Source organism: Loxodonta africana, chromosome 1, assembly GCF_030014295.1.
Source record: "Loxodonta africana isolate mLoxAfr1 chromosome 1, mLoxAfr1.hap2, whole genome shotgun sequence".
Taxonomy (NCBI): domain Eukaryota; kingdom Metazoa; phylum Chordata; class Mammalia; order Proboscidea; family Elephantidae; genus Loxodonta; species Loxodonta africana.
This window is the reverse complement of record NC_087342.1, coordinates 105,404,858-105,417,914: the sequence shown is the minus strand read 5'-3', so window position 1 is coordinate 105,417,914 and position 13,057 is coordinate 105,404,858. Positions and strand designations below refer to the sequence as shown.

The 13,057-nt window shown below is 43.0% G+C and overlaps 1 protein-coding gene across 10 annotated transcripts in view; it reads right to left on the bottom strand.

Annotated features, from left to right (window-relative positions):
• Window positions 1-3,432: 3,432 nt before the first annotated feature.
• The window catches only part of UBR2 (ubiquitin protein ligase E3 component n-recognin 2), a 129,153-nt gene continuing 119,528 nt past the window's right edge, over window positions 3,433-13,057 (bottom strand). For 9 of the 10 annotated variants that reach the window (XM_023545647.2, XM_003403912.4, XM_010587621.3 and 6 more), the window contains 5 exons: window positions 12,879-12,935; window positions 9,726-9,803; window positions 8,762-8,932; window positions 6,889-6,990; window positions 3,433-5,612 (listed from right to left, as the gene is read on the bottom strand). In XM_023545647.2, the coding sequence (XP_023401415.1) occupies window positions 5,471-5,612; window positions 6,889-6,990; window positions 8,762-8,932; window positions 9,726-9,803; window positions 12,879-12,935 (550 nt within the window). In that variant the 3' untranslated portion in view covers window positions 3,433-5,470. The remainder of the gene's footprint in view (window positions 5,613-6,888; window positions 6,991-8,761; window positions 8,933-9,725; window positions 9,804-12,878; window positions 12,936-13,057) is intronic. The other variant, XM_064286187.1, reaches the window with a different exon arrangement.

Here is a 13,057-nt window from a genome sequence, read left to right as displayed (position 1 = left end):
TTCCCCCAAAACACAGCTGAAGGCCTGCTTTTGTTACATTCACATGCCCTCAGTCACTTGGCCAGTAGGGAGCCACGGCGGAGGAAGTCAGACGGTTGGCAGTTCCTAGCCCTGAAGTGCAGGGTGATCTCCTTTGGCTTGTCCGTAAGCACTGGGCTAGATTACTGCCCTTCTGTGGAAGAGGTGCAAAACTCAGACAAGAGCTCCCCCATTTGAGAACAGGCCTCATCTCTTTGGGGGCCCAGGGATACCCACACAGGTGGCCATGACAGGCTTCATGCACAATGCTAGATGTCCACAGTAGAGGGTGAGGTCTTGGAGAACTTCTCCCTGCAGATACGTACTATGCAAAGCAGTATTTCTGGAATGCCTCCAGTGAAGATAAATCTTTGAGAGCCCACCTTCCCAAGCCAGCAAGCGCAGGAATTTTTACTTCCCTCGGGAACAAGAGAGGAAGGAAGCTTTCAGGGGAAGGAATGATTTCACTTGTGACCAAGGCAGGGCTCAGCATATTCTGGCAAGCAGATGAACAATCAAGATGCCCATTCCCACCTGGCTGAAGACCAAAGCCAGAAGGAAATGGAAAGGGAACAGCCCACGGACAATTGACCTCTGCTTCTGACCGAACAATGGTGTTGAGGAACGGATTGCTTTGGACTGTTTGGGTTCATTGCTGTCCTAAGAATTTTCAATGTGGAGAAAATAGGACTTCTGGTGTTGCCTGGGGTATGTTCCAGGCGTTAATTCTCTCAGGCAGAAGACCAGGTCACGGACGTTTGGACTCCCTGTTGGACTTTGGTCCTAGGTTCAATTCGACTTTTGAGTCTCCTTGAGACCAAGTAACGAGCTACACTGAAACTGCTGAGGGAGTCAGCCCCCTCTGACAAGGGTCCCCGAGCTCTCCTACCTTCTCAGGAATGCTGAAAACCACCATGTAACTGCTGCTCTAGGCCCACGGGTGTAACTGTGCTGTTACAGCTTTACAATAGGCATTAAATATTACATTTATGAAAATCACTTACGTTAAATGAGTGTCTTAGGCCATTCAACAACATGTACAACAGGATCTCCAACTCTAGCTAATATTTACTACTGGAAAAAAAAGGGGGGAAGAAAATGACATTAAAAAGGAAGCATTGCCAATGATCTGGGATGCCGCTTCAACAATGCAGGCGTCACCTCTCTCCCTCCTGCTGTCTCTTACTCACAAGAACAAATGACTATTAGGTTATTCAAATCGTCTTGACATTGGCTGGAGTTTGGGCCAGAACTGAATTTAATACGTGGGATCTTAATTTAGTGATTTACGCAAAAATTCCATTTTTTTCCCCCCTACTCTCCCCCAAACAGGGAAATGCGTCTTCCTGGGGCCAGGTTATGGGGCAGATGGAGCAACCTGAGAGCGTGACTGCCGGTGGGAAGACCAAGGGCAAAGTGACCCAATGACAAATCCTGTCAGTTGGTCCAGAGCAGGCTTAGGGTTGACAGACCATACCTGGGTCTTCCCAGTAGCCAAACAGCCGCAAAAGAAATCTGGCCCCTCCCTTCTGGCCACCTACCAGTGCCCAGCAAGACTCTGGCACCAGGTTCTTCTTGTCTTTCCTTGGGCCAGTGTAAACTTGTTTCTCCCAAGGGACTACCAAGAACTTTTTTGAAAAGTTCTGCCAGCCTGGCCCTGGCGTGGCATAAAAGGTAAAGACGGGGCTTTACTACTTCTTTTTAAAACATTCACTTCAAAATGAAGAAGCAGGTAATAGCTACTTATTCTGCCCCTTCAGAAAGAGGGGTGTCCTGGGATTTGTGGCCTCAGCTCAAGAACCCACTGCCTCGTGCAACATGCTTCAAGCCCAGGGCTGTGCCACCAGCAGATAAACCCTGAGTGACCTCAATACGGGTTAATCAGATTAGGAGCTTGCTCTGCACAGTTCTCTGCCGCTCCTCGTCCGGGCACCTGTAATGCTAGGCCAGCAGGTTTGCAGTTTAGCCAGGGCAGGGGTATGCCAAGGCAACTTAGGGCCTCTCACTCATAAATACACAGTTCTCAATGAAATGTGGCCAGCCAGCAGAGCCGTGTTAGGAACTCCAGGGGACAAAGGGAATGCCTTCCCAGTTCTCACTGGATAGAAGATTGGCTTGAAGGAACAAAACTTCAGTTCTTACCCCTGATGCCATTATATCCTATCCTCCAAATCAGAGGATGAGTGTAAACAGCAAGTTAGACAGCAGTGAACGTTGTGCTCCAAGGACGGTGTGGGTGGAGGACTAAGATACGAGAAATAACCCCCTACTTATTTACCTAATGGAAATGAAAACTTAGGCTCCTTCAGAAACCTTTACAGAAATGCTTATAGAGGCTTTATTCATAATTGTCCAAAACCGCCCAAATGTCCTTCACCTGGTAAGTACATAAACATCCTTCTGATGGAATACTACTCAGAAGTCAAAAGGAACACAACAACATGGATGACTCACTCTCGTGTATTCTTCTTCTTAGTGAAAAAGAAACCAGACTCAAAAGGCTACATATGTAATACCATTTTTATAACACCCTGGGAAAGACCAAGGGGCAGAAAAAGGTCAGTGTTACCAGGGACTGAGAGTCAAGGGACATAAATGACTACAAGGAAGCCTGAGGGAACTTTCTGGGGGTAATAGAACTATTCTACTTCTTGGTTGTGGTGGTTGTTAAATGACTGTGTTTGTCAAAATGAATAAAACTGTACACTAAAAAGGGTGAATTTTACTGTGTATAAAATACCTTAATAAACTTGACTTTTACAGAAGAGTAGGGACACAGGAATCAGCATGTCAGAGGGGCTTAGTGAGTCCTGGACCTGAAGACAGCCAGACTGGGGAAGGGAGGATGCAGGGAGCAGCCTTAATTGTCAGGAGACAGGGAACACACAGACCCTGGCCTCTTTCGTTTGATGCTTTCCTTCAAGACGGATGTTGAAAAGCAGGGCAGAGCTCTCATAGGCAATGACTTACCCTAAAACTAGAGTATAGTCTCCTTACTACCTGTATCTCATAAGCAGAAGAGTTTGGGGAGTGTGTAAGGACTAGGATATGGAGGTCACCAGGTGAAGGATGAACACAAAAATTTAAACCTCGAGACAGGTCTTGGGGCTGTGGGAGAGACTTCAAGTGTCTTGTTTTCCAAGTGATTTGCAGTCCATAATGGTCCAGAAAGGTCACAAGCTGTCACAGTCAATGAATATGAAACATAATCGGCTGAAATGCTGATTAAGCTTTTCCAGGGGAGGTCAAGATGGTTTGGCTAATGGCCATAATTGACACTAATAATATAAGCATCTTAAATTTCAACCTAATACAGGTGTCCCACTTTATTTGTAGCAAGGTGACATGGGGAATACTTCCATGGCATTTAAATATATACAGGTAAAACAGAAAAAGACGTAGGCTGGCCCAAGTAATGTCAACACCTAAAGCATTTATTTGGATATCTTTAAACTTTTTACATATGATACATCCCAAATTTTACAAGTTGTCCACAGATATTAAAGTTATAGTCAATTTATTAAACAGATATGATTTTCCCTGATATGGAAAGCATGTTATATAAACATTTCTACAACAGACAAAATACATGCGGAACAAATCATAAAACGAAGATGATTCGTTAGGTAGGGAAGACAACTAGCTTAACAATGTGCACGCCAGAAGGTAAAAAGTGTGTGTATGCTGCTATTTCATGTAAATTCATATTCTCTCAACGATTCCCTGACATTCTCAGAGAATGGAGGCCAGGGGCACCCTCTGTCTGTTAATCTCAGGCTTCTGTGAAGGTGGAGAGTTGTTTGCCTCTGTAGAAATGTCTACAGTACATTTAGAGAGGGAAAACCTGGTCTTACAATTTTAAACTTCAGCTTGGTGAACGTATGGAGGAAAGCCAAAAGAAGCTGGACTTAAAAGCTGAAGGAACTGAGATGTGACAGAGAGGCCAAAATAAATATTAAAATCATCATACCATCCACAAACAACCAGATCTTAAGAATGGAAGACAGGACAAAAAAGGGGGCCAAAAGATGATTTTAATCTGGGTTTTCTTCCTGTTGGTCCTCCTCTCAGCTGGGCGAGCCAGTCCCAAGCCGGAAGGGACAAGGCATCCTTCTGAGAGGAGGTGGTTCCTTCACACACTGCTGGAGAGGAGGCACTGAATACTGCTGCTGCATCCCAACGTACTTGCGCTTCAGGTTTGGGTTTCTGCCTTCCTCCTGGGTGTGCTGTGGGGTGCGCAAAGCTCAGCAGAACACAACTTATGGATGCAGTTCAAAGACAGCTGAGTGAAAGGGTCACTTGCATTGGTTAAAAAAAACTTCAAGAGCCAGAATTATTCATTTGTCCCCTAGCCCCACCTTAGGGAGGCTCAGAGTTTATTTCTCCATTAAATCTGCCACCACTCTCGGTGAGTATTCAAGCTTTCAAACAAGAGGGGTTGTGTGGTATATAATGGTTATAAGCTATTTTACTAAGTGGCTATCATTCTAGGAAGGCACCTCTTAGTAAGAACAATGTTTTTCTAAAAAAAAAGCCTGGGTGCACAGGCTGCCCCAGGAACTACGAGGCCAGCAGGTAGCAGCAACTCCTCCACCCCAGGAAATGCCAGAAGGGGTGGGGGTGCAGCAATCTCAAAACACCAGGTTCTCATTCTTCCACGAGTGTTTGATTCTAGATGCGCACACTCTTTCAATTTAGTTGTAGAAATGATACCAGAGAACAGTACTGTCTGAAAAATTAGAATATATCATTTTCTTAAAAAGCCCTTTAAAATGAGTTTTTTTCTCTCAAAGCCAAAAGTCTCACTAAAAAAAAAAAAGAAAAATCAACTGTCTATAGCACTAAAACAGCACCCAGTACACCACCTCCCCCAATCCTCCCAATGGGCTCCTCCCTCGGGTACCTCCCAGCCCTCTCACAGCAGATGGAGACAGGAATACCAGCTTCACAATCGACTGCCTTGCTCTGGAGCTAGGAGCTCTTTAGCAAGGAGATAATCAACCCAGTCCCAGTGCTGAGTCACTGAGAGGGACCACGAAGTGTGACCTCAAAACACCAGAGACTTGGCTTCCTGCCTCTTCGAGATCCGCTCTGGGCCTGCAGTTCATTGCAATCACGGATGCAAAATGGCTCAGGTTGACCCAGTCAGACTTCTGAGTTGAGTCAGGCTTCCACAACAGATAGCTGGGCTCAGGAAGAGAAGCTCCTCGCTGGGCCCTAAAACCCGACCAGTTACATCTGAGACAAACAGCAAATGATGCACGGGAATCTGCCGACGAGGATGGTGTTCGTCTAGTCCCTAGGGCCAGAAACTATAAAAATAAAACTGGGAAGAAAAGCTTAAACAAACAATTTATTTCCAAATTCAGTAGACCTTATTTCCTACTGTCTTTCTTGAAAAGCCAACTGGGTTACAAAAGAATCAAAGTTTGTGTTTTTGGTAGTGAAACCCTTATAAGTGCTGCCAGTCGATGCCAACCAGGGTCTGATTTGCTTCCTGAGCATGTCCGATTTCCTCCGTGATGCTGTGCTGCTGCCAGAGCTTCTGAATCTTCTTAAATCGCTCTGTGCACAAGTGTAAAGGATTGCCCCGTCTGCAGAGAAGACACATGTATCAAGATGTCCTCTACTTACACATATGTTTACCCTAGCCCTTCCTGACTGACGAAAGGTTACAAGTTATTGATCTTAGACCCTCTGCGAAACTTCTGTTCAGCAAGTGACTGCGGATATTAACACATTAGCTGGACTCGTGTCTGCTGAAAAGAAAAAATACACAAGCCACACTTACCCAAAGTGGGAGTGAGAAATAGGGTGGGGGTGGGACAGGAGGGCTTAGGTTGAGAGGCTGACACTACCCCATTCATTGCCCAAAAAGGGGAGAAGGTGAAGGAGAATTACAGGGGCACAAATGTTCCTCAGAGTGCTGAGTCTTTCAGCCACAGCATAAGCAAAGAGCAGTCAAACGGGAGTGACTTCTGTCTTTAATCATCAGCACAAGTTTCGGTGATCTTATGCCTGGGCCAAGTGCTCTGAGCTGTGCACCTCTGTACCCCAGTCAGAGCTTACCCCCTCTCACTCTCTACCCATGGCCGCTCCTCCTGAGGGCCCACACTCCTTGGCCAGGTGGCACATGCCTTGCAACCTTGCAGCCAAATACCTGGGGCAGCTTAGCTACTTCTCTTGCTGTGGTTTTCAGGCCTTCAACTTCCCTTCCTAAGGCTGCACACTGTATATTAAAACTCTGACCTCCGTTTGAGGAAAAAGCAATAGTCTAAATAAAGTTCCTTAACAGTGCTTGCGGAAAATGGTTAGCGTTTTGCTTATGATATAATAGAAGCTACCACATTAAGAGTGACTTAGTCCCCAAATACTGTCACATTGCTCCGTATGTTCTAAATCTTAGTCCCCCAGAGGTTTTTATGTAAGACAAGAATGTCTGTTATCAATTAAGATACGCTCTTTTATATCACATAAATAATGCCAGGGTCTCCCCTATATAAAGCCAAAGAAGTCAGAATGGCCATCTGGTAGTGTTTTATTTTATTTTTATTTTGATGGCATGTGGCAATTCAAACAATTCTTTGGAGTAATAAGTGAAAAAATTTGTGCTCTACCCCATTCTTCTCCTTATTTACCTGATGGCCCTTCATGGCACTTTGGGAGCTGGGAAAAGAAGGTCAAACTAGGTAGTCATGGTGTCATCCTTAGGAAAGGGCCACAGATCACCAAACCCACTCTGCCAAATCACCTAAGCTCCTTGGTTGTCTTTAGGGTTGACTTCAGGGCCACACAGTTCATTTCGTTCACCATGTACTGAAGGGCTCTAGAAGACCAGAGCCAGCCAACGCAGCCAGGCTGGGCCCTTACCTGAGTCCCTGGTCGGTCTCCCCATAGTCATCAAGGTAAGGAGGAGCATAAAAACAGCCTTTGGTTTTCCCGGCTAAAAACAGCACCTGACATTCCCGTACTCTGTAGAGAGACCATTTATAATAGCATTTAGACAATGGTCAGCAAGGTTTATAGGAGCCCTGGTCACACAGTGGTTAAAGCGCTCGACTACTAACCAAAAGGCTGGCAGTCTGAGTCCACTAATCACTCGGCAGGAAACAGATATGGCTCCCTAAAGATTACAGCTTTGGAAACCCTATGGGGCAGTTCTACTTTGTCACATAGGGTCGCTATGAATCAGAATTGACTCAACTGCAATGGGTTTGGTTCGATTAAGCAAGGCTTGGGTTCAGTTCCAAATGGACTGAAGTCTCATAAAAATAAAAGCAGTGCTAGAAGAGAACGGCATTTGCAGCAGAGACACTGAAGAGTATCAACACATCTGCCCAAGTTTTCAAAATAACACAAATGATTGTATGGTAACTCAGTACAGCAATGGGGAAGGACACCTAGGATTAGGAACTGACAACTCAAATGACAGCAATAATTAAAAAACTGTCAAGTGTGAGAAAGATAATTAACTTCTAAACATAAAATAGGTGCTGATATTTGAACCACTATTATGAGGAAATTATCCACCTAAAAAAAAGGTGCACAAACATAATGAATTAGGTTGAGACACAAGGCTACTCACTTTGTATAAGACCAAAAGAATCTGGAAATATGCCGTTTTTACATTTCTCCCAAGGGCTATTTAAAAATTTGTCCCTGATCCCTCAGAGAGATTTGCCTGACATTCATATCATAGCATATATTTTTCTTACCCATCTTTTTTTTGGTAATAGCCTGATTTTTTTATTATTGTAAACAATATATACTGTATAACACGAAATTTGCCAACTCAACATTTTTTCCATTCATAATTCAATGACACTAATTACATTAATCATATTCTGCAACCAATATCTGTTGCCAAGTTTTTCATCACCGCAGATACTCAATGCTTCCTATTCAATGGTGGGTCATGTGGGTCATTTAGCATGGTGTGATGCTTCTCCTCGTTGAGTTGTGGTTATTATGTAGAGGGTATATATTGTGGTGATTAACACATTTAGTCCTATGGGAAAAATAGTAATAGTATTGTAGTAAGATTGGACCATGAAAATGATGTTGTGATAATAAATAGGTCTCCAGTTAGATTGATGGTGTGCCATTTTGCATTTCCACCAGCAATGGATGAGAGATACAATTTCTACACGTGGTCTCTAACATTTGTTATTTTCCATTTTTTAAATCTTAGCCATCACAGTGGGGAAAAAGTGGTATCTCGTTGGGTTTTGAATTGAATCTCCCTAGTTCCATGACAGCAGGTTTTTGTTTGCTTTGTTGACTACTGCATTCTCAATGCCTAGTGCATAGTGGGCACTAGATAAATATTTATCAAATGCATACATCTATTTATGTTAACCTGTGGCATGTATGAATAGAGATAAAGTCCAAAAGCCAGGAGAATATAACAAAAGGGCAATTCTGACTGGATTTGTGGGGGGGGGGGGGGGACCAGGAACAGCTGAAAGTTTCACATCAGAATGAGACATGAAGAAAGGAGAACTGAATTGTGACCTCAGGGGTGGGAGTATGAGTAGTAGGATGATGCAACAGAAGAGCCAACACAGAGTTAGCATGTGTCAAACGTGAGACTTAAGACAGGCTTCCCATGTTCTCCAATTGAGTAAAATATATAAGAACAGTGGTCTTAAAATCCTCTGCAGTGTACTAGTCTTGTGCCACCACCTCAACAGGCACATGATAAAGCAGGTCCAACGCTAAGACGCTCCCTGCAGGGCCTTACCTCAGGAAGATGCCCACCCCAGAGCCACAGGAGTAGGTGTGGGCTGTGCAGGCTCCCACATCCTCCCCTTCCAGCTCTGTCTGACAGCAGTAGCTCTGGGAGCACAGCAGGGTTCCACAGACAAGGCACAGCGTGGGGGCTCTGCTCTTGTCCCCACCTGATTTGGGGCACCTCCATGGGACAAAGAAAACATAAGTTTTTCTCAAAAATGGAGAAGAACTTTACAATATCAAGTAGAGCTAAAGATGCATATATCCTAAAATAGGGAGTAGGGAACCTTTTGCACATATACCAAGAACCATGCCCTGGAAACAATTCAATAATTATCAGTGGGAGAAAAGATAAATAAAATCATCAATAGCAGAAAAAGAGAAATAAACTGTGCTTTGTCATATAATACTATCCACAGCAGTAAAACAATCTACAAATTAAAGAGGTAAATGTCAATATGGATAAATCTTACAGATAACGCTGACTGAAGAAGGTGGTACAACTTAAACCCTAACCATACAAAATAATAATATAGTTGCTTAGGAACAGAAACAGATACAGTTAACGTACAGATGCAGAGGAATGATTACTATCACGCTGAGGACAGTGGATCTCTGCAGGGAAAAGGGGAGGCAACGCAGAAGGGACACGCAGGGAGCTTCAATGGTCTAGGTGATGTTTAATTTCTTGTACTGCTGTATTATTCTTTATGCTGCTTGTATATGGAATATTTAATAATATGTTAAAATTGCTAAGGACATTTATTACTTTGAACTGCAAAATTATTATTTCTTATTCTGAAACATGGTAGAATGATGCTTATACAAGGAGCTAGCAGTGTAATATACTACTGGTGTTACCATTTCCCTACCCAAACAGGATAAAGAACAACAAAAAATTCCTCAGATTCTTTGTAGAAAGGTGAACGTTTCTAGTGGTAGGAAAAGCTCAATACTCTAATATCAAAACTTACGAGAAATTAGATGCTTGGTTAATGAGGCTGCTGTAATCCTCTGGTAGGTCTATTAATTTGTTAGATTCTCTTGGATAGCTAAAAAAGGAAAAAAGAAATCCAGATAAGACGAGGTCATACATATTATAATGACAACAGGATAACTCAACGTAGCCAAAACAAAGGAAAACTTTGAACCTGAGTGATCATGTACTACCACAGTGGTGTAAGATGCCAGAGTAAAAAAAAAAAAAAGCACTCTCAGTGACACAATGCCTTAGGGGATTTGTACTTGAAAAGCTCAGAATAAATTAACAGGACTGTAGCAATGGTACTTAGTATCTGCCCCAACCCCAAACCAAACCTACTGTTGTCTGCTGGATTCTGACAGCGATCCTACAGGACAGAACAGACCTGTCCCATAGGGTTTCCAAGGCTGTAAATCTTTACAGATGTGAACTGCCCCATCTTTCTCCTGCAGAGCGGCTGGTAGGTTCAAACTATAGACTTTTCAGTTAGCAGCTGAGTGCTTAACCACTGAGCCACCAGGGCTCTTGTATCTGCCTATATAAGTGCAAATTTAGTAGCTCTGGGAAGTAAGTGAGGGGTAGAAAAGGATATTTACCCCTGGGCTTCTACCTAACCAACACAGTAATATAGAGCCCAACCACAGGACTTAGGATCTAGAAGACAGAAAAGGTATGTAGGCTTATTAGGAGCCCTGGTGGCACAGTGGTTAAGAGCTCGGCTGCTAGCCAAAAGGTTGGCAGTTCAAATCTACCAGCTGCTCCTTGGAAATTCGATAGGGCAGTCCTACTCCTATAGGGTCACTCTGAATTGGAATCGAACTGATGGCAATGGGTTTTTTTTAAGGCAGAAATGAGTTGGAGGAGAGGAGGCAGTAGGAGACGGGTTTTCTTTAAATTAGAGATACCAGGCCACTTTGATTCTGCCACGCAAGTTAATTCAGACAAAATTTAGATCCAAATTCAATTAGCACTTGAGGACCTGGTCTCAGTGTTAGCCACTTCATCTGCCCAACATGAGAGATGAGGTAGTACTTTACCTACTGCAAAGATATATGGATTTAACCTGAGGGGGTAAAACTTTATAGACAGTAGTTCTTAGGGTTGCATATAAGAACCACTTGAGGAATTTGGGGGGAATATACATGCTGGGACCCTCTGTGGATAATAACTGGCATAAATGTGATCCCCAAATGTGAGGAGTAATCAAATCCCCACGTTCCCCCTTCTCCATCCTTTGTGAAACCAGCTGCCCACACAGTACTTTCTCTCTTTGACCCTAGCCACTTGGAGCTAAGGCAGGTCTCACAAGTTAAAAGGACACTGTCCTTCAGATTGCTAAATAGGCAGATGCCAATTTCAAGTTTGGGGAATTCACATAACACCCCAAACTTCTGACCTACTGGTCACGGATTTGCAGTTTTCTCACTACCCCTTCAGGATGCTAGCTGCAGGCTTGGGGGTCTCCTTGGGTCCCCTCATTTTTACCTGCTGACTCCCCCTACCCTACTCCTTCGTGTTTGATTTGTTGGAACATCTCACAGGACTCATACAAAGTACTATACTTATAGACTATAGCAAAAGAATACAAATCAGGATCGTCACTAGGAAGAAACGCGTGGGCGAGGTCTGGGAGCTTCCACCTCCCAAAGAGGCTGCATCACCCTCCCTTTACCAACCAGGAAGCTCTGAGCCTCAGCATTTAGGGCTTCCATCAGCCAGTCATGATTGAGCCCTCATGCATATACATGATAGGCTAAAGCATGCCTCCTGAGGTTAGCTGAATTGACCTACCAGGTGAATCTTTTCTGGTCTGGCCAGCACCCACTCATTAGCACAAATCCTCATGTGTGGCCTGGAGGTTTCAGATAAAGGAACCTCAATTACTCCCAGGGTTACTTCAACAGAAAGCATGGGCAAAGGCCAAAACGGTTTTCCATTACTACACAGACCCAAATTTTAGAGAAACTCGATTTGGTAGGAAGAAGCTGGAGTATTTTTTTTAAAGTTTCTACGGTTATACTAAGGAGCCCCAGTGGCACAACTGGCAAGCACTCTCAGCTGCTAACCAATAGGTTGGCAGTTCAAACCCACCAGTGGCTCTGAGGGAGAAAAGACCTGGTAATCTGCTCCCATAAAGATTATAGCCTAGGAAACCCTATGGGGCAGTTCTACTCTGTCCCATAGGGTTGCTATGAGTCAGAATCAACTCAATGGGACACAACCATGTTATACTGATATGCACTTCAAACTGAGAACTACTGTACTGCGTTTTCTGGCTACAGGGTTGAGCCATAAGAACTGCTGATGTTCAACCATATTTGACTTATAAAAATTGGAATTTCATATGGTTCAACCCAATAAAAACACCAGGGGCTAGTGATATCACAAAAAGAGATGATCTGACATCATTGTATGCCTTCTTGTGAAGCATACATACCTCCTATAAAGTATTACTGGGAAAACAAAAAAACCTGAACCTGATCAAGCCTCTAAGAGCTAATTATAGAAAGCAGCTCACAGAAGAACACGACAGCACCATGGGGACATAGAAAAATTCAGGCTGTAGAAAACTCTACAGGACATTTGATGCAATTTCTTTAAAAAATAAACAGGAAGAAGGACCTAGAGTTTAAAAGAGACCTAAGAGATACACCAACCAATTGTAATATATAAACCTTATTTGGATGTTGGTTCAAACAAATAAACTGTAAACATAAAAATGACTGGCCACGATTTGATAATAACTGAAGTTAAGTGACAGGTACACAAGCTCTCATTATATGATTCTCCCTACTTTCCGACAGTTTGAAATTTTCCATAATAAAGGATTTTAAAAGAGAGAGAAAGCACTTAGGAAAACCTGGAAAGGGACCTACATTTTTTAAAATCAAATATTCTAAAATATAATAATAATTTTGTTTCCTCTGCCAAGAATAATGTACCATACCATATTTATATTCATAATTCTGATGTTTTTACAAATTCTTATCACTAGACTAATAAAAAAGAAAGCATGAGGGCAAGAAGTCCCACCTCTTGGAATCACTGAAGGCTTGGGAAGTCAGCTTCCAAGGAAGACAGCTCTTACATCCTGCTTTCTCCCTACCTCCCACCCCAACCAAGTCTTTAACAATCTTTAACTTACCTTATAGCATCTCTTTCACCTTCTAGGTATCTTTTAACTTCATTGTTATGACACCAACTTGAATATAAGCAGAAGAAAAATAAAAAAAAAAACCTAAAACATCTTTACTTTTAAATGGCTAAAAGAATTTTTCCCCCTTCTAAATCCAGTAATAAAAAAATAACTTTCTTGGGTTAATA